The sequence below is a fragment of the Prinia subflava genome, chromosome 15 (genome assembly GCF_021018805.1).
Source record: "Prinia subflava isolate CZ2003 ecotype Zambia chromosome 15, Cam_Psub_1.2, whole genome shotgun sequence".
NCBI lineage: Eukaryota > Metazoa > Chordata > Aves > Passeriformes > Cisticolidae > Prinia > Prinia subflava.
In genome coordinates this window covers 10,575,627-10,602,416 of record NC_086261.1, presented here as the reverse complement: position 1 = coordinate 10,602,416, position 26,790 = coordinate 10,575,627, and the positions used below count along the sequence as shown (strand labels likewise).

Here is a 26,790-nt window from a genome sequence, read left to right as displayed (position 1 = left end):
AGCAAGCAGTATATTAACCTGCTGTACAGCATTAGTGTGTGAGGAATGCTATTCAACAGATGGAATTTTCAAAAGCACTCTGTTTCAGTTTATGCTTAATCTTTCTAAAAGCAATAGCAGTTTAATCATTACATTGAAGGAAAGCACAATTACTCTAAACTCTTCCTTGAACATACATTTAGAAGCAAAGAGGAAGTTTGTGCTTTGTAGACAACTTAGTTATATTCATTTTTATAATTCATGGCATCATTTAGAGCCTTGGCTACTTGCCCCTTTTGTCCTTATTTTTGATGCAGTAGAACAAACAGTAGCAAAAACAATATATGGTTTTATCACGGTACTCTCTCAAGCCCTACTCAGCAGAAGAGCTCTGTTTGTTACCCATTCCTTAATCTCTAATGATTTCTGATATTCCTTCACCTGTAAAAAAGGTCAGAATGCAAATTCAAATGGAAATACTTTAGAGAGTAGAATACAGCTATCAAAATCAGGTGCAGAAATCAGGTTCAACAGCACCCTTGTTTTTGCTGTGATGGAGACTAGAACAACTTGTAGAAGAGATCAGAAAACATTTTGATATTATAGCCTTTGAAGCGACAACTCCCTGCAACTAAAAAAAAATTATAACAATATAAAAATGTCTTATACTTGTTACTAATGTATTAGCTGTTCCATTTTACCTTTTCCTGTAAGGAAGCTAACCTAAAATTAAATTACAACTATATTTCATTACCCCCTTAGTAAAAAGCATCTGCTGTTGTCATTAGCTGATTCAGCTATCTTGACTCCTGGTATTTTCAAAAACTATAGAAATTAATAACCTTTCATAGGGAACAGATACAGATAACTTACTATATAGCCATCTCCACAGCAGCAAAGTTAAAAACAAGAGAATCCTTTTGTTTCTGTTAATAGGCTCAAGTTATTCTTCTAATTGTTCTCCTGGTTGCCATTGCAAATTTCTTTATTGGGACAGTCATTCCTACCAACACTGAAAAGAAGGCAAGAGGCTTTTTTAATTACCAAGGTAAGCAACCTTGCTATCTATATCAAATTATGTTTGTTTCTTTTGACTTAATAGTAAGCGAAGGATTCCACTGAAAAAGGTCACAAGGTCAGAATCTTCTGCCCAAGATTAAGTGAGCTTGCAAACAAAGGGAATGGATTTCATCTCTGATTTTGAATCTGTCTCTGCTGCTGCAGCTGACAGCACAGTAAGATGCAGCTTGAGTCATTTATACATCAGGAGAGCACAGACAAACTTTTAGCACAGCGCTAAGAGCAAGTGCTGCAGTGACACTTCTGTCACTTCACCAGGGCTCTGTAGCTCTGAGATGCAGACAAGCACATCCTTCTGGAGAGCAGACTCAGGAAATCAAATTCACTTTGCCTGTGATGTGAGACAGATTCAAACCCAGTTGTCCAGATGTGAAAGACTCAAATCCTGATGTTATATTTCATTCTCACTTATATTTGCAGGATCAATATTTGCAGAAAACTTTGGACCAGATTTCAGAAGTGGAGAAGGATTTTTTTCGGTGTTTGCCATTTTTTTCCCAGCTGCCACTGGCATTCTTGCAGGAGCCAATATCTCAGGAGATCTGAAAGTATGTATTTCATGAACTTCATAATACTAGCAGTAGGTTGGAAAAATAACAAGAAAATCAATCACAAATCAACACTGTATTCAGTTTTAAATCATGTCTTAATTTGGGAAGCAAAGCTTTCTCTTTGAAGTACTTGCTTTATTATTTAAAAACATCAATTCACAAATTCTCTCATAATGCAGTATGGGTATTTACAGAAACTACTGTAGCTAGATTTGGGTTGCTATATCATTTAAAAACGTGTTTCAATAACCTGTAATAACATATCATTAACGGGCCATTAGCAGCACATGCTACAAGAGAAATTGCACACGTAGCTGTTGGAGCTCATCTTTTGTAAACATCAATCCAAACATCATCCCGAAAAGCACACCTGGAAAGATCATGTTTGTACTCACAGGAATCACTGGAGAGCAGCTTTTTGTATTCAGGGTCATAGCAAGGGCAGAGCAAACAGAGCATTTAATGAAAGCAAGTATGTCCCAATCCCATGTCAGTATTGCTGCTCAAAGGAAAAGCTGCAAGCTTGCAGCTGTGACAAAAAAAAGAGTCTGAAGAGAAAGGGAAAGGAGGTGCAAGGGTGCCCAGTTGTCTTGCTGTGGCCATTCTGTCAGTTCCCCATTCTCCTCTAGCAGTTTAGCAGTTATAGGAGATGCAGTTTCCAGTATCTAAATACAGGTAAATTAGAGACAGGAATTTAGTTTTGAGTGCCCTCTAGTTTTCATGACAAAAACACTCAAAAAAAACCCCCAAAATGAATAAAGGAAAAAAGTAACCAACAAGAGATGGCTCACAGCTTGATAAGCCCAGCATGTCAAATGAAGTTATTTGGCTTTATCCTATAAATCCATTGCCTTGCAGACCTTAAAGGATTCAACCAAAGGTCTGCTATTTCTATACTGGCACAGCAGTCACAAGTTCACTAGATCCTACTATCCCTGAGAGCCAATTCTCTTCCCTTCCTCACCCTGAGCTGCATGCCTCAGCTCCTTTGTTTTCAGAGCACTGCTTTTCAAGCCAAGCACAGAGAAAATACGTGAAACTGAGCCACTGATAGCGTCAATGAGATTCCACTTTTAATTAAAAAACCAAAAACCATTGTACTTCTGCCCAGTGAGACTGCACCAGCCTCACACAATCTCCATCCTTTTATCAAACAAAAATAATTCTTTTGCCATATATGGTGCTCTGTCTGCATGGCAGACTCCCAAAGCAGCAGCACTTCTCTCATCAGCTGTTTGAAACAACCCCAGCAGACACAGGGAAGCAGTTCTACCGTTGGATCTCTGCAGTTGTTTCAGTCTCACCATAAGTGGACTTTTGAAACCAAGTCCTCCATGCAGCAGATTCCCCACTGAGCATGTTTAGATGAATTAGACAAGTCTAATTAAATTAACCAGCCTCTCCAGAATCTAAAAGACAAGTGAAAGAGCACTTAAAAAGTGTAAAATTTACCAGCTGAACTTTCTTTAGAATTTGTTGCAAACACCTTTGTCCATGCTCCTGCAGCCACTACACACTCAAGTTTTGTCCTAGTCTAGAGCCTTCTTATAGGGACAGTTTCCTAGTGACTTCCTACTGACTTCAGTGGAGTTTAGCCCCTAAAGTGCTAACAGCATATTAAATATGGCTTTAAATTTTAAAAACATAAAACATAAAAGTTGTTAAGTTGTAAGAAGCTTTAACCTTAAGATGTACCAAATTGTAAGGTTATCTAGCATTAAAAATCCCTTTAAAATGTACAGTGCAGATCTTTGGACTCTTACAGCTGCAGTATCAAAGCTGATACTGTTGTGAGCCAGTCTGTAAGCATTATAACCCAGCCTCATTAAATTATCTAAATTAAGTCAATACAGTAAAAGAAAGTAGCTGTTTTGAAGACCCAACTAACAATTACTGGTTGCAAAGCACAGAATCACTGTATTCTGTACAGGATGACTACATCTGTCTTACCAATTAACCAAAAATGGTCCCATCTTGTCATCGACAAGAGCCTGATGGTTCAGTATTTACCCACTACATCATTAAACATTAAAATAAAGCCAATTGTAATGTAAAGAGAGTTTGGAGTTCAAGCAATGCAGACCTCAGGACCCTTGTGTTGCTATAATTGTGAGCTCTGCTCCTGCAGAATTTCCTTCACCATGTGCAGGGCAGGAGTGCTGCACCTCAGGAGCACTGCTGTGTCTGCATGCTGGGACCAGAAATGTTGGCACAGGTCAGAGTGATAAAAATCTGCTCTCTAGGGCATCCTCATGCCACAGTGTGGCAGAACTCCCAGCATGCAAACGCAATCAGGCTGCAGCACACAAACTCACAGTGTTTCTCGTGTCACTGCTTTGTTTAAGGACCCACAAAGTGCCATACCCCAGGGAACAATGCTGGCCATTCTGATCACCACAATTGCTTACATTGCTGTTGCAATATGTGTAGGTAAGTACAGAACTTCTGCTTCACTTGTACAGTTCAGTTTGAAAGCTTGGCATGCAAATGAATGATTAGCCTCACTGCTTTTTCATGCCATGGATTTATTATGTAGAGAGACAGTAGTTTTGATTTTACTGTCTGTCAAAACAGTGGTTTAAAAAAAGCAGCTATCAGTAGAAACAGAAGTCCTGGTCTAGCAGCTGGACTTTCAGGTAACTTGTATCATTATTTTTGTGTAAGATTCAGTGATATGACCACCAGCATATAGTATCCCTGAGCATAATAAAGATCAAAGGGACCTCTGATCAATCTGTTCACATTGAAATTTCACATGGCTACTGCTTGTCTTCTTACTTAACACTCATGAGAATCACAGGAACAGGGTAACACACACATTTTGTACATTATATGTCAAAGACAGAAATCTGTTGCCTGTCTCAAAGGAACTACACAACTACATGTTCTACAGCCGTGGAATGTGAGGTAACAAAATGGGCACGAGTGAAGAGAAGGCCTGTACTTAAGCCATTAACTGTATTTAAGGATTATGCAGTTAAATTTTCATTACAAGAGTACAAAAAGTCTCTGGTCAAGAAAAATAATTTTCTGTTTGTATTTAATAGTACTGTAAAGAAAGAGGGTTGTAAGCAACACTCTTTGTTTTGGGCAAGTACCTTAATACCACAAGAAAGCCCTGCAGAGAACTCCCTTTTCTGGGAGATGACTCTGAAGTCTTCTTAACTTCTGTGGTTCTTGGACTTTATGCCTAAAGCAGAATACTTGACTCAAGCCTCAGCTCAGGTCATTGCGTTATTTGGATAAAGTCACCCCAGGACATAAGCAAAAAACCCACAACATGAATATCAATAAATACAGAAAGAACATAGGTAATTTCTCCTGTTTGAAGTTTTTCTCATCATACTGGTATCAGCAGGGCTATGACAATCTGAACAGCTGAGGATTTAGGTCTCTAAAGTAATTTTGTACCCTTGGTACACACAAAAAAGGGTATGCCTAGACCTAAAGGCCTCACTGACCAGTTTGCTCTGAACACTGGCACTTTTAAAAGTGCTAACAGGAAGACAAAAGACTTCTGAGTTAGTCAACTCATTGTTGATCTCTGTCTGGGTCTTGAATCTCAGAAATATGCTAATCCTTATTAGTTAGTGGCTAATTATTTTAAAAGTAACAGAAGCAAATATTTTCTTATAGACACCATGAGAAACTCAGTCACAGTACAGGGAAGTTATCCCAGCCCAACACAAAATGTTGCTCTTTGGGATGAGTCTGAGGCAGCAGTTGTACAAAAAGTGTGCAGTCTAGGAGATGAATGTGGCAAAAAAACATTCTTTCAATGTCACAAGGAAGCAAATTAAAAATATATCATTGATTCCACAGGCTCCTGTGTTGTACGAGATGCTACTGGGAGCGTCAATGACACAATTGTACCTGGAATGAACTGCAATGGATCATCTGCCTGTGGCCTGGGCTATGATTTTTCCAGATGTACAAGTCAGCCATGTGATTATGGGCTGATGAATAATTTTCAGGTTATAATGAGATAATATCTATTAGCAAATAAGCATATATTAACATAATAAGCAATACATGAATACATAAGTACAAATCTGCAAAACCATTATTTACAGACAATTACAACAGGACAACCAGTTTTATCTAAAAAAGTAAACTATAGGAGCGATGAAAGGCAAAAATCCCCTGCACTGCACATTTACCTTCACACTGCCCATCACCAGCCTTCCTAACACTCTGGTAAGGCCTTTATCTCCTCTTTTCACAAGTACCATGCAGCAGTATATGCTGTAACATCTTCAGACTGAAAGCCCAGACTTAACAGAGACCTCAGGAGCTCCTCTTAGATGAGGAACTCACCTCACTGCTCTTGACACATGGATGTGATTTTACCTCAGGGGTGCTGTGGTCACAGTTAAAGGATTGTGTCACAGTACAAAAACCAGAGTTCTGACTTCTTTAAAAAAAGTATCCAAAAATAGTAGAGCAAAAAATCAAGTGAGAAGTAATGGAATCTTTCTCCTAGGCCAGAAAGAGACTGTCTGCCATTTTTATTCTTTAAAATAAAGCCTAGGCTAAGCATCAAAGTAAAGCAGTTCTGCAGCCTGACAGCCACAGGTCCCAGATCTCTGTTCAGCCCTTGTGCTTCATGGCCAGCGAGAGGAATTCACCTCCCACCTGCACACGCTTTTCAACGAGTCATTTGTAGCTTTTAAAGTCCCTCACTTTTTTCCCAGCTGGCTCTGCTAAATGACAGGGCTGGGTAACCACCTTGAAAGGGATATGCTGTACCTTTCATAGACTACTTTCCCTTCCTTCCTTGATCGTTTACTATCCTTACTCCCACCTCAGTTCAGCTGCCCACACTCAGGGCAAAAATCAGTGACCTTCCTGCAGCCAGACAAACTTTCACTTCCTTCATTTACCCCTACCAGACTAGAGCCAGAAACCAGTACATTTTCTGTATGACTGCATCTGACAAATCTTCAGGAATCACTAGTTTCTTTCCTGCCCACACACCACCAATTACATCCATCCATCTTTTGGTTTCCTTGTCTGGTGCTTCTCAAGAACCCTTTCACTTCAGTAGTCTCAGAGGCCAGTCCAGCACTCCTGGGAGGGCTGAGGGAGGCCTGGCAGTGCCCATTGTTGCTGTTTGCAGCACTGCAGTTACATCAGCACCACCAGGCATTTTCTCTCATTTTTAGCCATATTAAATAATCAAGGGAAAAAAAACCCAAACACAATAAAGTGCCTCCAAACACATTTCATACATGGGTGCTTTTTCCTGCCCTTTCCATTTTCTTTGTCCATAAGCTGACTGTCTACTCATCAAGTGGAGGCTGTTGCTTATAGCAATCAGTTAGTAAAGGCAGTGAGGAAATCTCACAGAGTCCTCATCTGCCCCAGCAGACAGCTGCATATTTGAATAAAAATTTGGCTTTGCCTCCATTCCTTTTAACTAAACCAGAAATGATAGTACTGTTTGTAGCAGATTAAATTTAGAACCATGAAAAGCAGAGACACATAGAGCACTTAAATGGGTTTGCCATTAAAAAGCACACCCAATGCAAGCCCACTCTTTTTACCTTCATTTTTTTCCTAAAGGTGATGAGCATGGTGTCTGGCTTTGGTCCTCTCATCACAGCTGGCATCTTCTCAGCTACTCTGTCATCAGCTCTAGCATCTCTTGTCAGCGCACCCAAAGTTTTCCAGGTAAAATTAAACAATCCATTTCCTTATACTTGGTTTTACTTCAGAGACAAAGTTGAACTCTGTGTGCCAAATGTAATATTTAAGCAACACTGACACATGTGGCAGAGAGAGGCAGGGAAAACAGTATGTAGAATGTTCTTCAGCAGAAAAAGGTCTTATGATAAAAGGGTGATAATGTTCCTTTGGTCAGAGCTCAGCTTTGCTGCAGGAGCAGGGGATACTCATGTGTCTGTCATAAATAGCTTCAAGGGTACTTTGAGGAGCACTTGTATCTTCTTACAAAAAGCCACCCTGTAAGCACAGGAGCAGCAGGAGTTCAGGTCCATAAGATTCAGGTCCTGTCTGGTGTGCTCTTAACAGGCTGTCCAGAAGCTGTCTGGGCAGCAGCAATGGGGACAGACTGGGAGCAGAGAGCATGGGAGAGAGAAGCTGTACAAATTACACCAAGCCACTGATTTTTGGTTCAACTTCTCCCAATTTAGACTCTATTTAGCTATTTAATTACCTTTTTCTTTTAAAGCACTGAATAAGCATTAAATGCCTGTGATTCTATTTCCCATGATATAATAACATAGTAGCACATTGTCTTATCTCCCTATTTAAATGTTCACATGCCACAGCAGTTGAGGTACTTGAAGCACTAAGACAGATTTAACTTTGTTTAGCAAAAACCTAGCAAGCTGCCACTCACAGACAGTAACTTCTGGTGCAAGAAAGTGCTGCTTAATAGAATTATGTGCTGGTTTTCTTACCAGGCTCTTTGCAAGGACAACGTCTACAAAGGGCTGGAATTCTTTGCCAAAGGATATGGAAAAAACAACGAGCCTATCAGGGGATATGTCCTCACTTTTGCAATCGCCATGGCATTCATTCTGATTGGTTTGTATAATGTTACACAGCTGCTATAGTGTCATGTTCTGAAATTATAAAACTGATACTGTAATACAATTAGTAGCTGCGGTTTGAAAAATTTCCAGTCGAGTAAGCTCTGACATAAGCACACTACAAGTCCAAGTTGGAATTGCACTATTCTTAATGAAGGCAAAAAGAAACCAGCAGGGATTCAGTGACTTTACCACCACCACCACAGCCTCATTTTCCAAGACACAGAGCAGCTGCAATTCCTGTTCACTCTGCTGGAAGAGGGCAGTGCTTAGAAACTCTATCAGATAAGGCAAAGGAACAATCTTTGAAAATGGTTTTCCAGTTTATATTGCACATAGCTCTGAGGTAATTTTGAGATAACTAGGAAGCCTGTTCTGGCCAAGCCTTTCCCACAGTCAGCTCCAAAGCAAATCCCAGTTTACCAGCACTGGAAAAGAAAATCCCAGCTAGAACATATAGGGGTGCAGGGATTGTTAAATCAGTTTTTCCAAGATTTGAAATTCAAACTGTCTTACACTAAGTGAATAGGATGTCTAGTGGAGAATTCAGATTCTCACTAAGTTCTAACTAGCGATATTTTTTAAATGCATCCATCCTGTCAATTATGTACTTAAAATTCTGATCTTTACATCACATCTACATCATTAAGAGACAGTATGCTGAATCACAGTATCAAGTATAACACTGCATGGCACATAATGTTATTAAAATTAGGATTAGCAGACATAATTCATATGAATGAAGGTAGATCAAGATGGACTTAAATTAGTAAGACAGGAAAATAGCCAAGCTCTCTCTGGATGATAAATGCAGACAATGTTCAGTTTTAATGCACCATTAGGAAACAGCTAGCCAGCAGTCCAGGAAACTGGTGCCTCTGTCTGACTTGTATATGTGTCTTGCAGCTGAACTGAATACCATTGCTCCCATCATCTCCAATTTCTTCCTGGCTTCATATGCTTTGATTAATTTCTCCTGCTTTCATGCCTCATATGCAAAATCTCCAGGTGAGTCTGCATTCAGCAGTGATTTAAATATGGGCTTTATAGTCTGATCTCTGGAAGCTCTAGGCTGTATTCAGAGAAAACTGCAGTATGTGTCAAGTATCTAAGTTATGTGACCTGATGTCTTATTGAATATGATGGCATTTTATTTATCTCCAAAAGATAATGATGGCCCTAGTCCTTACAATACCTACAGCTGTACAGGATGAGAAAGGCTTTGGTGCATCCCACTGAAGAAAAAACAATTCTCCTCAGGGTGACACTTTTCCCCTCACTATTAAAAAACATGTGTGGGTAAAATCTTATGCCAACTGTGGCCAATGAAGCAAGTAAGGTATAGTGGGGAGTCATCACTCCCTTCTCCAAACCTACAGCAAAATGTCCGGGGAGATTCCTAAGCACAGTAACAGTGCTCCAAGTGATGCTGCCTGGAGGGGAACACGTAGAGCAAGAGCAGGTCCATCAAACAGCACCAGCACAGCCCTGCAGAATTGTAAAGCACAATCGTGAAGCACAACGAGGTCCTGTTCAGGGGTAACCTGAGATCCTCCCTCTACATTTGCAGCAAAGCAACATTCTGACTGTCAGCCTTGTGCATTGCCACAGCAGAATGACTCTCACCATCTCATGAATGAAGGGGTGACACCTTGAGGAATAAAGTCAATCAGCTGAGCAACTCTGGTTTGGCACACAGCAAAGACAATTTCCTGCTTCTATGAATTAATTATTCAACCCAAGGAGCGAGAAAGGCATTTTTGATTTCCAGTGTGAAGAAACTGCAGTGCTGACATAAATGCTTTCATCAACTTCCTTCCTATAGATCTGCACAGTGCCATTTGTTTAGAGGGCAGAAAAGATGAGCACTTCTGCTAATTACCTGCACAGCTGAACAAATGCAGATCTGCTCCACACGGCCTTGGAGCTGAGGGACAATTACCTCTATAGATTTCATCTGCATACATCTGACTCTACTCTGCCACTATTTAACATTTCAGACAGAACTGCAGCCATTTTTCTTTTCTCATTTCCTCCAGTTAATTTCTGCCAATTCAAAATGATAGATTATCATAATTGCAAGGCTGCAGGACAGAAAATTTCTTCCCAGCAGGTCCTTCCCATTCCCTCATTATAAAGATGATCCAAGACAGGGTTGCTCAGCCTCTTGTACCTTCTGTGGTTTTTCCCTCTCCAAAGTCTGCTCTGTGGAACACCTGGCAGAGACCTGCAAACCATGAAGGCTCAGTGCTTGCCTCATCATTTTAATTGGTAGCAGGGGATGGAATCAGTACTGCAGCTGAAGAGCAGCAGGAATAATATCTTTTTAAAGTCAATTGCAGATGAATTTATTTTCTGCAACAAGACCAGGCAATTTCCAAGTTTAAGACAGGTGCACTTACAGTATTGGGATAAACACTCCTCTCAGCAAGTGTTTAGCTACTAATAATAAGTTCTGTGTACATGCATCAAAAGTACACAGTCATCAGTTACCTGGAGTTATGGGTCATCTCCTTCTGATGTTCTGAAATATTCTGAACCAGTAAACTTTCATTTTGCAAAAATACATATAAACAGAATGGCTACTCAAAGCCAGGCTGAACATAGCAGTGGGAAAGAGAGTAGTATTAGGCCTGTAAGACCCAGTATTCTATAAATTGAAACCTACATCAGCCAACACCTGAAAGTATCTGTACATATGGTGCCTAAGAATTTACAGGTATCTCTCCCATCCCTTCTGACAGAGCCTGAAACAAACTGTACATGGGATTTTATGCACAAAATTAATGGATCACCATTTTATCAATACATTTTATGCTCTTCCAATTTCCTCAATTCTCTTTAAACAGGTTGGAGGCCTGCATTCAGATATTATAACATGTGGGTGTCGCTTTTTGGAGCCTTGCTGTGCTGCGGGGTGATGTTTGTCATCAACTGGTGGGCAGCTCTCATCACTTATGCCATTGAGCTCTTCCTATATATTTATGTAACATATAAGAAGCCAGGTAAGGCCAAACCCCACCATTATTACGTTTATATGTTGTGCTGCTGGACTGGATTTTAAAGGAATTAATTCTGCTAACAGAATTAGAAATTATTTTTCTGTGCTATCTTTGCTTAGAGGGAAGTCTGAACCATCCCATTAAACTCCACTTTATATAATATAGATTAAGTTGATAGTCTGGTGACTGCCTGTTTAACAAGCAGTTCAAGTGTGGTGCAGGATTTTCTGTAAACATTCCAGCAGACTGGTTTATTCCCATCACATCTTTATGACATTTGGGGTTTTACTTGAGTATCACTCATAATTTTTTTCCACCCACACACAGAACCTTACCTGAATTTTGCAGTGCTTTTAGCTGACTCATGCAGGGTCCTCACTCAAAATGTAAACCTGCTGCCCATTATACAATAAAAATGCAAGATGAATTACTTATGAAGTGATCATCCTCCACCACCTCCCTACAATTCCCCTGTAAATCAAGACAGATGGGCCCACTTTTACTGCTGGAAAAAACCACTTAGTAGCTCAGCAAATCACAGGAGCTGTCCTCAAAAACCAATATGCTGTCCAAGACTAGACAGTCTGGCTATTCATATCCAGGACAAAACTAACCCAGGTCCACATTTCAGTGCTAACCACCTGAGTTACTTCTGCAGCAGAAAACATGAAATAAAGCCAACAAATTAAAGAGGCATGGTTCCCAGGAATAGATGTGCTTTTATTGGATTTAGCTTATGACAGCAACACCTGGTCTGAGACTGTGTTATTATTTCTGTTGCTGTTGTCTGTCCTCCCTATGTGTGCTCTCTCACACCCACTGGGGTGGTCTGTGCTTCTCTCCCTGTAAATACATCATCAGCTGCAGGAAAGCACACCCATCCCAAGCCAGTTGTCAAAAACATTTCAGGATTTCTACCCTTTCCTTGGATATTGCCAGTGTCCCTGATGCAAAGGAGCATCTTAAAGCTTGTTAAATTCACTGAAGCCACCGGATAAAAGCCCTCTGCCTCCTGCTAAGAGAGTGGTTTTTATTCAGCAATAATTTACCAGCAATTGGAGGGTTCAGAAAAAACTAATATTCCTTAGAAAAGGCAACTCTACACAAACCTTCACTTAGTTGCACTTAATATTGGCTTTGTATCTTGGCATAACAGGATTTGATCTGTATTCATATAGACCTCAAAGTGTAGAAAGACATTTCTTATGTCTCCACTGACCAAACAGCAGCACAATAATGAGAAAAGATGTATATGCCAAAACGGGGTTTGGAGAACAATTTCTGGCCTGTACAGTAGAACAGAGCAAACTGGCACTAGCAGTGTTCCTTCCTACTGGTTTCATTTGCACTTCCCGAAATTCCACACCACATGCATGACTCAGGGCTGTTCATTTTCTAAATGGGAGAGGGACACAAAGCTAATGGAAGAAATAAGAAAATAGTTTTTAAGCAGGGAAAGGACATTCCCTACAACATTTAAATAAGAATGAAACTATTTACATGCATGGAGTTTTCTGCATCACACAAGCAAAACCAATTCATTCTATTATGCACAAAGAACATTATTAAGCACAAAGAACAACAGGTCTGTATCTATGAAGTACGAGAGAATGTACTCTGCTTTTCATAGAGAATACTATTGCTGATTTTTGCAACAGAATGTAGAGAAAAGCCTGTGGTTTAATATGCATTATCTATCTTTATTATATGCAGAAGTAAACTGGGGCTCCTCTACGCAGGCTCTTTACTTTGTTAATGCCTTAGACAGCGCTTTGGCATTAACAACAGTGGAAGAACACGTGAAAAACTTCAGGTAAGAATTCCAGTGAACAGTAGAATAGCTTGCCCTGAATCTGTACATCAGCCAATTATATACAACCTCTTTTTTCTCCACCAGACCCCAGTGCCTAGCATTAACAGGAGCTCCTATGGTCAGGCCTGCTCTACTGGACATGACCCACACATTCACGAAGAACAACGGGCTGTGTATCTGCTGTGAAGTGTACACGGTAAGGGAACCCAGCCAAATCTGCACACCAGCACCAGGGGGGCTGCAGGTCCCATTACACACCCCACTCTCACCCAGCACACCGTGTTCCCACCGGTGCTGACTGGCAGCTGTACACACCACCAAAGAGGCTTGCACTGAGAATGAATTTCATCATAATTCTTGACACAAAAGCTCTTGGCTGATACAAAGCCTGCTGGTAAATGCCTCGCTGAGATGCATTTCAAAGTTCATAGTAGGTGAACCAAAAATGGAGAGGAAAAAAAATTACAAGAAAGATTTTAGACTCAGAAAACAGAAAACCCCCAAACCACACAAAACACAAAATTTGAAGGGTTATTGTGTGAGGGTCAAATCACCTAGGTTCTATTTTCAGCTTTGTCACTGATTTGCAGAGTTGGGGTTTGGCAAGTAATTCAGTTCTCTTTGCAGTGGTTCCTCCAAAATTGTTACAATGCTAATTTTGAGGATAAACATGTTCTTCTGAGATCTAAAAAGAGCAGCAAAGTGTATTTCCAGATATAAATACACAGCAAATGATGTATTTTAGAGGATGAAGATCTAGTCTCTCATTAGAACAGAACAAAAATAGATAGGTTTGTAGTGTAGGGAGAAAATGTATTTTAAATATTACAGTGCCCTTTAAATTATGAGAGGAAAAAAAACCAACCATCTCATGGCACTAAATGGGGCCACAGAATCTAGATAATAAAGTCAATCCAGCCAAGATAATGTATTCCTCTACAGCAGTGTAGGAATAATTCATTCGATGCTGCCACATTGCAGAAAGAGAGTACGGAAGATCCACATCTCATTCTTCCCAAATCAAATTAATCTATAAAGAATGAATGGTCCTAATTCTTCCCTCCTGTAATTATTGTTAGATTTCCCATTGCCTTCAGTAAGCGTAGAACCAACCCAAACAAGATCCTAAGACTATGCAGCTTCCTAAAGTCGAATTTCAGCAAGTTTTCTGAATTTTTAGGCATGTTTCTCTAATATTAGTACTTTCTAAGGAGAACTGAGATTTCATTCCTGTCTATACAAAAAAACTCCGAAGACTATTTTGTTAATATAAGCTTTGTAATTGTTTAGGGGGACTTCCTAATTATTTCTTCAGCAACTTAAGTGAAATTTAATTTCCTTAGTAATAAAAGCGTGATAAAATGAAACTTTATGAATTGCAAAATTGTGGTAAAGAGCAGATGATAAAATTCCTAGCAATCACACTGAAGAGCAGCCTGCATTGTACATCACAACAAATACAGCAAGACTATTCAACCATAAATGTAGCACCCAGCAGATTCTGCCTCAAAAGCTCACATGCTGTTAGTGGTGCATAAAGGTTTGAAACACTATGCCAGAGAGCACATCTTCCATTCTTTTCTTCCAAAAGGCAGCAAGAAACTTTCCAGGAACATGGTGATACATAGCTCAGAAACAGACAAAATAAAGATTGCAACAGAACAGAAAGATGATTTCAAGTTTACTTGTCTCAGGGGTTCTGGCTGCATGTTGGCTTGAACAGTCTGAGTTTCCAGGACAAGGGACTATTTCTGCTTTTACTCCCTGCCTTCATGTAAAATATTTTTTCAGGGTTAGTCCTCAGTCTGCAAATTCACTGGACACTTTGTACAATTGCACAAACATTCCACAGGTGCAAAGGAGGAGCAGGGGAGGACACAGACAGGCTGGCACCTCGGAGAGGGGTGGGTCTGGCCCCTCATATTGTGCAGAAATAGAAACATATTGTGCAAGCCAGTTGCAAAACCACCTTCAGGTGCTTTCCTTTGAGAGACAGGGAAGAAGGGCAAAACTTGTTTGTTTCCTCTCATTACTCACAATGAAACTTCAAGCTTATTGTTCAAGTTATTATTCCCAGCTCTTCATACATCCAGGATCAAATTCTTAAGTTACATCGATGTCTTGTGACTTGGATATGCACATGGAATTTCTCCCATTAAGTTACCAGATGACAACTGAAAGAAAACTGTCAACAAAGGGATTTGCATCTTTAATTGCATTGCATTAACTCTTTTCTCTTGTGTCAGTAGACAGGAACTTAACCACGTATGTTTAGATCTGCTGAGACTCTTTTACTAGTCAAGTCATGGAGAGACTTTAATTCACTCTGAGATGCTTTATCATACCTTAGATGTTTTTTTTAGAGGTTACAATCCATAGTAGTCTTTCTTTCTGTCAGAATCACTGCATTTAAGTAGCATTAACAGCCTCAGCCCTCTCAAACAGAATGTGAATTATGTTTGGAGCACAGTTCTTTTCAAAGGGCTGAATCTCTGTGGACCCTTTTTGGAAAGGTATTTTTCTGACTCTCTCCATTTGCTCCCACAGCAGACTAGGTAACTCCTTCAAAATCACTGTGTGATGTACAATACAAAGCCTTCATAATAATATTTTACTGTATCATGCAGGGACCACGCAAGCTGTGTGTTAAGGAGATGAACAGTGGCATGGAAAAAAAGCAGGCCTGGCTCACAAAGAACAAAAGAAAAGCCTTTTATGCAGCTGTGGCAGCTGACAGCTTCAGAGATGGAGTCAAAAGTCTACTTCAAGTAAGCTTTTTGTTTACAGAACATACAGGAGAGTGTACATCAAAGCATCCCTTTATGTGAGACATTACTATTAGCTTGTGAAGAAGCTCTACATATATATGGGTAATGTTCTAGACAGAAAAGGCATTCTGGGGGTACATATATATTATATTACAGATTATTTCATAAAGATCTACTTCTGGGCTATGGAATTATGAGACAAAGCAGACATTCTCTCCTAAATGAACAAGACACTATTATGAAAAAAGAGAAGCAGCTACAGGGCAACATATGAATGTCTATGCAGCTGATGCTTGATACACTTCAAATCAATTCTACTGTTTGGTATTACACAGCATATTAAATATTTGAGAATGTTTTGGCAATAAATGAAAACTGAAAATGTGTAATATACATTTTCTGCAAATAGTGAGAAGGTCATTTAAATAAAAGTGCAATATTTTTCTATTACTCTAAGAATGCAGGAGATCATTTCCAACAGTCCATTTAAAATGGCCATAATGAAGGCACAGAGACGCTGTTTTCATTTTTCCCATCTCCTTTTCTCTCTCACATATATGAATATTTAAACATACAGGCACTGAGGCAAAATGTAGAGAAAATTCATATCCTTTGCACAAAATACACTGCTGAAAAGACATCAGTGCCAATTGAGACAGTAGGGAACCAACTAAAATACTCTGGGTAATTCACCCACTGGTGTCCTACCAGGGCTCTTTGTGCACTTGCTGAATGGACAGTACCATTGAGCAAGATGAAATGCTATTACTAAAGATCCCCTTGTTCTGTTAAATCCTCACAAAAACACTTCATCTTGGGTTTATACATTGTCTCAGTAGGAGATCTTTCTGATGTTTTTGAGAACTGCTATGGTCTGATGATTTCTTCCTGTCCATTACTACTTAAGCACTATGGCCAAAGTCAACTACTGCACCCCAAATAATTCTCTTCCAGCAAACCTATCCTTCCAGGAGGATGACTATATCATCATTATTGCAACCTAAAGAGATTGGCAACAACTACTGATTTCAACATAAACACTGCTACTCAAAAAACCCAACAATGTTCCAACAGTTTTTACCTATTTTCTATTTGCTAGTTGTAAAAAGTTGGCAAGTGTAACAATTTTAGAACCTGGTGTTTTGCGTGTCTCCTCCTAAGATTCCCAATACACTGAATATTTAGATTTCTGTAAACACTAAGTTAGCTGAATCAAGATCTGACTTCCCTTACTTGTCCAGGTTTTAGCATCCAGAACCAGTTTTGAAGGTAAACTAATATCTTGACAAACCATTTCTTTTTCCTATTCATAAACAATAATTTTATCTACAAAGCATGCTCAGCTGATTTTGGAGAATCTTTTGAAAAGAACACAGAAAATGAAACAGCAACAGTTTCCAAATTCAAGACAAAAAAAGTATTCTTAGGAGCCCATGCCTTCTCTGTGTATCTGAGATGGTTTAAGAGACTTCAGACCCACTTTATCTACTGAGTATTCCAAAGCTGATAAAAGCTTTATGCCATTATGTTAGAATGAGCATACAAACAGTTCTTGAACTCTCTCTTGATTCCAAGTTATTGAACCATTTTAATGAGAGCATGTCAGAGGAAATGCAAATGAATGCTAATTTAGCAAAACTACACTTCTGTCATCTAAAATCATTTATAGTTGGAATGATTTAAAGCTAATCTTTCTGCTTTCTGCATGGATATGAGCATGAAGGGCATTTATGAAATGCAATCTAGTTGTAAGTGTCTCCAGAACATTACTTCAGTTATCTTTTGCCATTACTTCTCATTTACAGTAAAAGCATGTGTGTGTACCTCTCTCAAGCAGTGTTTTAATACTGGCAGGCCTCAGGCTTGGGCAGAATGAAGCCAAATACCCTGGTGATCGGATTTAAGAAGGACTGGAGAAGTGCACCTGCCACTCAGGTTGAGAACTATGTGGGCATTATACAGTAAGTCAGCTCAGTGCCTCCTTTTTCACTCCTCTTAGACTAGATTAATGTAGCATTCCCATACAGAATTTGATATGTAGAAACACTGCAAGGACACAGGTACAAACCTAGGCTTACACATCCTACCTTGCTCTGTGGCTGAAGTTATTGCCCATCAAAAAAGGCTCACTGGCTTCTCACACCTCGTAGGATCTTCTTAGCAAACACCTGGCACCACCAGAGCTGAGGTGGCTTGACAATGCTAAAGAAGCTGCACTGCTGTCAGCAGTGCTTTTGCAGAACTGTATTTTTCCATTTTCAGTGGGTAGGAGCTCAGAGAAAAACAACTCTAATGTACATTCTAAGGGAATAAGAGAACATCATGGAATTCTTCTTTTAAGCCTAGGAGACAGAGAAAGAGGTTTGCTTCAAATCTCATGTGTATCTAAGGCTCAGCAGCTCTGTGGGTTGGGATTTAGCTAAGAAACAGTCATTTTAGAACAGGCTTCTCACACATGCTTGCTCAAAATTCACTTGTAAAGCTGAAGCAAGTTACAGAGAAACAAACCCCACCTTGGTTTTCTTATTTCCTCAGAGAAGGGAGAAAAAAATTACCCTATGGCAACCTAGTTCCTAAAAAAGTGCTGTCTGAAAGAGCCATTTCATGAATAGCTGATCTGTTCCCATGCCAAATCAACCCTTCTTTTTAAATGAGGGAAAATAAGTACTATAAATTTATCTGGGGTTAATTCCTTCTGCAATTTTACCTAGTCTGTCCTCCTTGTGAACACTTTCACTGATCTTTTCAAAACAGCTTTCCTCATCAACATGCACGATGTAAAATCATGTTTACTCTTCTTTTTCTTTCTTTCCAGTGATGCCTTTGACTTTGAGCTTGGCGTAATTATCATCAGAATTAGCCAAGGATTTGATATATCTCAGGTCCTTCAGGTTCAAGGTATGCAGTGACTCCACAGCTGAATATCTCTGCTGGTCAGATGCACAGCATAAAAAGGACTCTGACACTCCTAAGAGTCACCATCTGCTTTCTAGGATAGTTCTTACACTCACACAACTTCCACAGTTCGTCCTTGCTTGTGCAGTTCAAATCCTGCCTGAAATCCTTGCTGATCACTGGCAGTGGCAGGAGTCCAAGCCTCACACATTACGGGCTCTGCACACCAGAGAACTCAGCTCCCAAAGCAGTGGCAGCACAGGCACAGACTAAAGCAATAAAATCATATTGTGCCCCAGCAAGCAGTTGTTACTGTGCTGCATGTTTCCTTCCTGGTCTCGGCACACCTTCCTCTGTCTGCCTACCTGATATCTCTGGGACAGACAGGCAATGGGAAGCTGCACTTTTAGTACAATTTCTGTGGAACTCTGAGTCTTACAGAGCTCCTACCCATACAAAAATCGGAGAGCTTCAGCAAATATCAGTTCTCTCTCTCCCCTTTTTGTTCATTCTTCATAGACCAGCAGCGCATATTTCAGGGGGAAAGGGAAAACCTTCCGCCCTCCCACAGCCATTTCGGCAGACCCGCCGTGTGGGCGGTGAAGGCGGCACGATTCCCCGGCTGTTCGCTCAGCGCGGCCCGGCCCGCGGCTCTCTGCTGCCGCCTGCCGCCCGCAGCTGAGGGGAGGCCAAGAACGCCCTCAAACAAACCACACCCGGAACTGAAAGGCAACAGAGACTCCCCTAAGGAGCGAGGGTAGATGAACACTCACTCAGCACTGGCAACTTGATGTGCTTGGAGACCCACGGGGCAAAACAACAGGGACTCAGAAAAGATTCCAAAATAATTAAGGTTTTCTTCTCCCCTTGGTGATTTCTGAGGGGTATCTGCCTATATCTGCTTGACGTGAGTCAGAAACTCAGTGCTCAAAACATACAGTCATTGGAACACCTGTAAAATACAGTGGAAAAAAAAAACCAACTCTGCTATCTTACAAATGAGCAAATGTTCTCCAAGTGTTAAGACACAAGGAATCAGAAAGAATTAAGGGAGGGAGCCTCAAAAGCAAAGAAATATTTTGAAGCAGATACCGTCATTGTAGTGGAAAACAATGATCATTCTGTTCTCTTACATTTGGTACAGCATTCTGTTCAATAGGAAAACAGAAACTTTAGTTTTGAGTAACCATTAAGTTTGTGGCTATCACCAGGTATAATAATCAGAAGTATGTGACTGTGATTGATTAAACAGTAAAAGAAAGTATAATTTTTCTGTTGGCAACTGAGAGTGCGAACAGAGCTAATAACATCTAGCTAGTGAGGGTTTATTCTACTTTTTTAACACAATGTCTTAAATGAACTTACTCATATTTAGTTAATGTATTACTCAAATAGAAGATTTCCTTATGAAAAAAGTTTTCTGCAGGCAAATGCCTGGATCATATTAATTAGTGCCTCACCATAATATATTCCACAATAACACATGGTACCTTTTTCTCAGCAAAAGTCTAATATTGCTAAGATGAAATTGTTCTTCTGTATTACTAAGTTTACAGAATTGATTAGCTAAATCTTACATCTTTGCAGTTAATGCTCAGAAAATTAAAACATGAAAAATATTTCTGCATGGAGAATGACTGTATATTCAGGACCCTTATGTATTTCTGAGAATCTCAAAGGACAAACCATGAGACTTTGTTCTAAGAAAAGAGACCCACAGGCTAGAATTAAATACCTCAGCTTCCTCAGTGTAGAAAAACAGCTTTCTAATGTCTTTTCAAATTCTGGGCTAAAGAAACCAGCTAAACATCCACAAACATAACTCAGTAAATAGTGTCTCATGTAACTATAAAATGTCATAATACTGAATTTGATTTGGAAGAGACAACCTTAGAGCTGCTGGCACATCACAGTGCAGTAGGCACGGGCACCCCAAGCTAGGGCTTCCAGAGGTGAACTCAGCTTCCTTCTCCCTACTGGTTTGCAAAGAAAAAGCATTTTAAAAGAAATTTTCATACCAGGAGCTTTACATTGTCTACAAAGTACCACAACACCAATTAACATCATCACCATTAGTTCAGTAAGGGATTTAATTTAAAAGACAGCAATGTGTTACCAGTTGTTTTACTTTTTTTTAATATACAGAGGAATTAGAGAAGCTGGAGCAGGAGAGATTGGCACTGGAAGCCACCATTAAAGAAAATGATTTTGAAGAAGGAAAAAGGGGCATCTGTGGATTCTTCAAAAAAGCCAGCTCACTGAATATCTCCAAACATGAAACAAAGAAGGGTAAGTTCCAAAATGACAACTTATCCTCAACCCTTCAATGCATCACACTTTCAACCAACATGCAAACTGGACTTTACTCCAAGCCCAAAACGCCTGAGCTACACAGAAACCCCTGGAGCAGAACCTCCCCTGTGCAAACCGTGGTGGCCACAACCCCGTGCTGCAGCACAGTGACATCCTCTGCTGTCTGCAACGCAACCATTTCCCCTCATCTGCTGGATAAACTTCTCAGCTCAGCTTGTGTTCACTTCTACTTGCCAAAAATAGAACATGGTTATTAAAGTTTGAGGAATACAGAACAAGTTAGTTGGGGGATTTTGGAGTTGTTTTTTCTTCTTAATATGGTGTTTTAAGCTTTTAAACAGAGGCCTTTTTTCTCCTCTCTAAGGAAAATAGGAACATATGCCTAATATGCAGGGAACAATCCTTCTTAACATACACATACACAAACTCAGTACACAGCTGAAAACCAGGTAAAAATACCACAGCTGCTCTATACTCTAAGCACAATTTCATAAAAATGCACAAGCGAAGGTGGTAAAAGTACTGAAAGTACATACACAGCATACTGTCAAATAACTAATTAACACATAACTTAAATGTGTAGGTGAGGAAGTCAATATTACATTTCAGACATAGTAAAATGATACAGACCCAATTTAAGGTCTCATTTCACAACTGCTAGACTGTAATGATAATGACCCACCTGAAGCCATGCTCCAGACCTGTATTTTGATAATTTTCACCTGCAGAGATGATTACATCTGGCTGTGCATGCAACTCCCAGGTCCCAGGTGCCAGGAAGATCTACAGACTAGGAACAGAAAATGCCATTATTCTTCAGCTGGCAGGCTTCAGTTGATTTTGTTTCAGTAGAACATATTTTTATGAGAATTCCACCAAGAGTGTGCACCCCAGTTCAACGTCCTTTTTTGATTGAGAAATGCATAAAGCAAATACATATTACACATTTTGGCTCTCTGTATTAGATTATGTTAAGAAATAGCCCCGCCTCTCTGTTTTGTTTTTATGTTCATACTCCCTAGAGTTGTTTCATCTTCCAGCAGAGATGCTGGAACTGTAGAGGAAAGCCAATAACTGCTTTGGAACTATCCTGTACACACTCCAGAAACACAGGAAAACCAAAGAAAGCATTTTCAGAACCTAGCAGATCAGAGTAAAACCTCTAAAGAAGCCTGTTTGTTCCACTTTGAATACTGCTCCAAAACCATCTCTTTGAATTTCTTGAAAGAGAAGCAGTAATAAAGCCACAGGCCTCAAAAGGTGGAATGAGAGAAGGTATTGTTTGTAGAGAGTCAAGACTGTATCCTTTAAAGCCAGCCAAGCAAACAGCAAGAATCAAAATTTATTTCCAATTAGCAGTGACCATGTCAGCATAGGCAAACAGCCACATGTTCTTATGTTTCCTAACTTCCAGCTTCACCTATGCTACCCCAGCTCATTTCATCCACTGCAACTGTGCCTTTCAGGAGCTTGTATTTAACAAGACAGCTGAGCTTGTAAATGATGCAAAATGACACATTTACTTCTAAAATCGATCAGATATTTGCTTTCTAAGGCCCCAGTGTATTTTACATTAACTAAAGAGACATAGAGAACAAATAATCAGGTAACCTTTTTCAAAATGTTATAATCTACTAACAATATGTTACACAAGTTTTGGGTTCTGTGTGTTTGAGGAAATTGAAAGTCCAAAGCATGTACTCTGTACCTTTTTTTCAGATTTAAAGGATAGAAATTATGTCAGAAACAGTTAATTTTCCTGAAGCTTTCCCTCCATTTGGCTCCCTAAAGCTACTTATTGCCTCACTTATCAGACATCCTTCCACATTTTTTTTCTTTCTCATTACAGAGAGCACCATTAACACCATACAGTCAATGCATGTGGGTGAATTCAATCAGAGGCTGCTAGAAGCCAGCACTCAATTTAAAAAGAAACAAGGAAAAGGTACAATTGACATTTGGTGGCTGTTCGATGATGGAGGTAAGGAATTCAAGTAAGAATCACAGGAAGAGAGATTTGTCTGTTACCAAATATAAAAACAGACTTGGGAAGTTGCATAAAACTGATTTTTATTAAGCTTACATAATCAATTTTATGTCGGGCTCAAATGTTTTAAAATTGACTTACATCCAACACTACTGAAGTGAAAGATGGAAGTTTTACCATACAATGCACTAACTTGATATTCCTCCAATTTTCTGTTTTCTTCCAGGTCTAACAATCCTAATTCCTTACATTCTAACTCTCAGGAAGAAGTGGAAGAATTGTAAATTAAGGATCTTCACTGGAGGAAAAGTCAACAGGATTGAAGAAGAAAAACTAGTGTAAATATAACTTTATTTGTCTCACTTGTTTAAAGAGTTTGAATTGATGCTGAATATAATGCATATACAGCAGGAAGGTGGGAATTTTTCAGCACAACTGGTTTGTTGTACTGTGGGCAGCATGAAAAAAAATGCACTTGATTGAAAGGTGTTAAGCTTATGGCATAGCCCTTAAGGCTCTGCAAATGGTGATTACCACAGGAAACTCATATCCAGCACTTTTTCCCATTAATAGCTCGTATTCCCTTCTCTGAGAGGAGCAGTCTGCACTCTGTAATGAGAATATAATTACTTTTATGGGATTTACATGAGATTGTCCAGGTAACAGGAAGTGAAATTGCACATGAAGCTCTCACATGCAAATAGTATAGACAGATAGCTCACATAAATGGGATTAATTTTGGTAAAATATAAAATAGTTAAAGAGCAAGTTAATCAACTTTAAGGCCAAGTTGATTTTACTCTGTCTTTTAAAGAAAGTCTAGATTTCATAATTATCATTTGCCTTTGAGCAAATGAAAATTACTAATACAAACTTATTTTTATCACCACTGTATGGAGTACAAACTTATTTTTATCACCACTGTATGCATGTAGGACCTTTCCTTCCTAAGCACTTTACACATTAAAGGCACAGCCATTTCAGAAACAGTGGAAGCAACTCAATTTGAGATGAAAGTCAGTGACTGCTTAAGAAAGAGCAGAAACACCATGTAGTGAGCTAAAAACAACATCTCCACCCAAAACTCCAAAGGCAAACAAGTGAGGGGGTGCAAGGACAGGAGTCAGAATCAGCAGCTTCACTAGGACTACAACACAGTTCCCTCCAAACACAGCTGCCACAGGATGTTCCCTTAAAGCAAAAGGGAACACATACAGCAAACTTTACCCCACTGTGGTTCCATCAGTTTTAAACAGTACCCTAAAGTTAATGTACTTCTGCAGAAGAGATTCACAACCTTCTGGGCCAAATTTTCATCAACACATGCTCTACCAGTATTGTAAAACTCCATCCACAGCATTCTGACAATAACAGAATCCTTCTGTAAGTACTGGAGAATTCTGACCTACTTTATATTGAATATTCTTCCTTTGTAACTCAAGCCTTTGAAAATACTTACAGCACCATTGTTTTCCCAAAATGTAAACACCTGCCCTCTGTCTGCTATTAATTTCTTTTTATTTTGTAATTTTCATCAATCATCAGTTAAATGAATTATGCTACAGCAATCACATTAATCTAGTTCTGTAATTGGAAACTGAAACACTAAAGCACTTAAAGTAATTTGTCATAAAGTTAAAGATAAGATACAACATGCAGTTATCTAGCTCATTGACAAGTGTTCTTTGATATAAGGCACTCAGAAGTACAGTGATAAAACATTGTCTCTTTTGTTTTCAGGATGGCTTCACTCCTAAGCAAATTCAGAATAAAATTTGCTGATATTAATATAATTTGTGACATCAATATAAAGCCCAACAAAGAGAGGTAAGAAGCATTAACAAAATCTACTATTTAGAAGCCAGCCTTTATCTAGAGCTTATTTCTTTTATGTTGAAAATTTAAAAAACAAAAAACAAAAACAACCCCAAAAAACCAACCAGAAAAAAAAAGAGGAAGAAAGCCAACCCCAAACAGGAAAACCAACAAACACAACACAGAAAACAAAGCTGTCACTTCACTGTAATAATTTCCTAAGTACCAAGAGTGGGGAAAAAGAAAAGAACCTTTTAACAATCACAGCTTAAAGGATCAAACCCATGTGTAGTCTTTTTCTTTATGTTGTAAAGACTAATTAGACACCATACTTATGAGCCACTAAATTGAACAGACATTTTATGGTGACTTCTCATATTTATTTAGGTTGCAGTCAGTCACAGTTCTCATGTAAACTTGCCATCGCTGTCAACTTAGCCTTCTGGGTTTTACAATGTATTAGTAACATTTTTCTGGTCAAACACAAGCAAACTTCCTCTCTCCCATAAGGACCATATTATAATGCTCCCCTCTCTCTCAGATATAATGAAAGCTTAATAGTTTTAAAAATTAACTTATGTACAGAATTAATGCTCTTAAACAGAGGTTAGGAAGTTAGCAAAACAGTGCTCAAAAAGTTCCACCTCCAACTGTGTTAGCTAAATAATAAAAACAACCCAAAACTTAAAGTCCTTGTTTTCTGAAACATATCTCCATAGAAATCATCTATTTGTTCTGCTTATGTAGACAAAACTATAAAGCAGGCTGTTCAGGGAGTAACTGAATCCTAAATTCAATTCACAGTATTGCTCTTAGTCTTAAAACTCCTCTGAAAATGTGCCCACCTTGCTGTACTCCCTTCCATTCCCTCCCTTACTCCAACCAAAGCCTCTGGGTTCAAGTGCAATCTTAGGTTAGGTTCTTAATCATTCTGTGTCCCGTTTCTACACACACACAGAACTTGGCAAAAACAATATAGGATCCACCAGGATTTCTAGGGTCCATTGGAGATTTTGACTGAAGAAATCCAACTAAAGAATATAAAGATTTTAGATCCTAAAGTCCCCTTTTAGTGCTTCCTTGATCTCTCAAGTAGTATCTTTTAATCATATAAAGAACTGTGCAATATATATATTGTTTTTCCTCCAGTACCATGCAGTGATTTTACATAAATAAAAGCTATCAAAAAGAATTAATATAAAAAACACCCACATCTGCTACATCAGCACTGTCTGAACTGAACAAGTGAGTATTTTGCCAGACACTTGCTAGACAGAGCACTGCATCTTTCTTCCAGCTGGCACCCCATCTATTTCATTAATAATCAGAGGATTATCGTTATTTTACAGACTGAAACAGACAGCAAGGATGTTGACAAACTCTGACAACTTAGCAACAGCAACATTAAATGCTGCATTCCTTGGCTTCCTGGCCATGCAGCCAAGGCCAGCCTGTGCCCAGTCTCCCACCTCACAGCGAGGCCTGTCAGCACCAATGCTCAGAGAGCTACACTCACATCCACACAAAAGGCCTCTGTGGGATAGCAGAAATTTTGAGCAATGGGCAAGCAAGGAAGTACAGATGGAGAATAAGGTTGTCCAGATGCAAATATTCAGAAGTTCAAGAAGCAACTCGAAATTTAGAGAGAAAATCTGAACACAATTCTGAGTCCACATATAGCAAAAAACCTGCAGTGTTTCCTTCAGCCCCTTGTCACAGGCAATTTGTATCACCTGTTTATCCATTACATTAAAACCATCAGTAAAACCTTATCAGTGAGGTGATTGGTCCAGCTAGTGCTGAAACCATAATAAAATGTTCACTATTCATGAGGAGACCCATATTCATTGTTAATATTAGTAACCAACATACTGCAGTTTGGAGTTACTGTAAAACTCATTTCAGTATTTTTGCTAGAACCAGGACAATGCAGAAAAATCTCTGCTAAATGCAGTGTTTAATTATCCTCAGATAACCTTTTGATTATCCTCAAATAACCCAAACATACAGAAGTGGCACAGATATAACTT

The 26,790-nt window shown here is 39.2% G+C and overlaps 1 protein-coding gene across 2 annotated transcripts in view; it reads left to right on the top strand.

Annotated features, from left to right (window-relative positions):
- Positions 1-26,790, top strand: part of SLC12A1 (solute carrier family 12 member 1) — a 45,269-nt gene that overhangs the window by 11,827 nt on the left and 6,652 nt on the right. For both annotated transcript variants that reach the window (XM_063412185.1, XM_063412184.1), the window contains exons 7-23: positions 916-1,027; positions 1,480-1,607; positions 3,956-4,040; positions 5,433-5,584; positions 7,176-7,283; positions 8,039-8,162; positions 9,074-9,175; positions 11,017-11,172; positions 12,883-12,982; positions 13,067-13,178; positions 15,610-15,750; positions 17,605-17,711; positions 18,566-18,648; positions 20,791-20,934; positions 22,808-22,939; positions 23,172-23,283; positions 24,686-24,772. In XM_063412185.1, the coding sequence (XP_063268255.1) occupies positions 916-1,027; positions 1,480-1,607; positions 3,956-4,040; positions 5,433-5,584; positions 7,176-7,283; positions 8,039-8,162; positions 9,074-9,175; positions 11,017-11,172; positions 12,883-12,982; positions 13,067-13,178; positions 15,610-15,750; positions 17,605-17,711; positions 18,566-18,648; positions 20,791-20,934; positions 22,808-22,939; positions 23,172-23,283; positions 24,686-24,772 (1,985 nt within the window). The remainder of the gene's footprint in view (positions 1-915; positions 1,028-1,479; positions 1,608-3,955; positions 4,041-5,432; positions 5,585-7,175; positions 7,284-8,038; positions 8,163-9,073; positions 9,176-11,016; positions 11,173-12,882; positions 12,983-13,066; positions 13,179-15,609; positions 15,751-17,604; positions 17,712-18,565; positions 18,649-20,790; positions 20,935-22,807; positions 22,940-23,171; positions 23,284-24,685; positions 24,773-26,790) is intronic.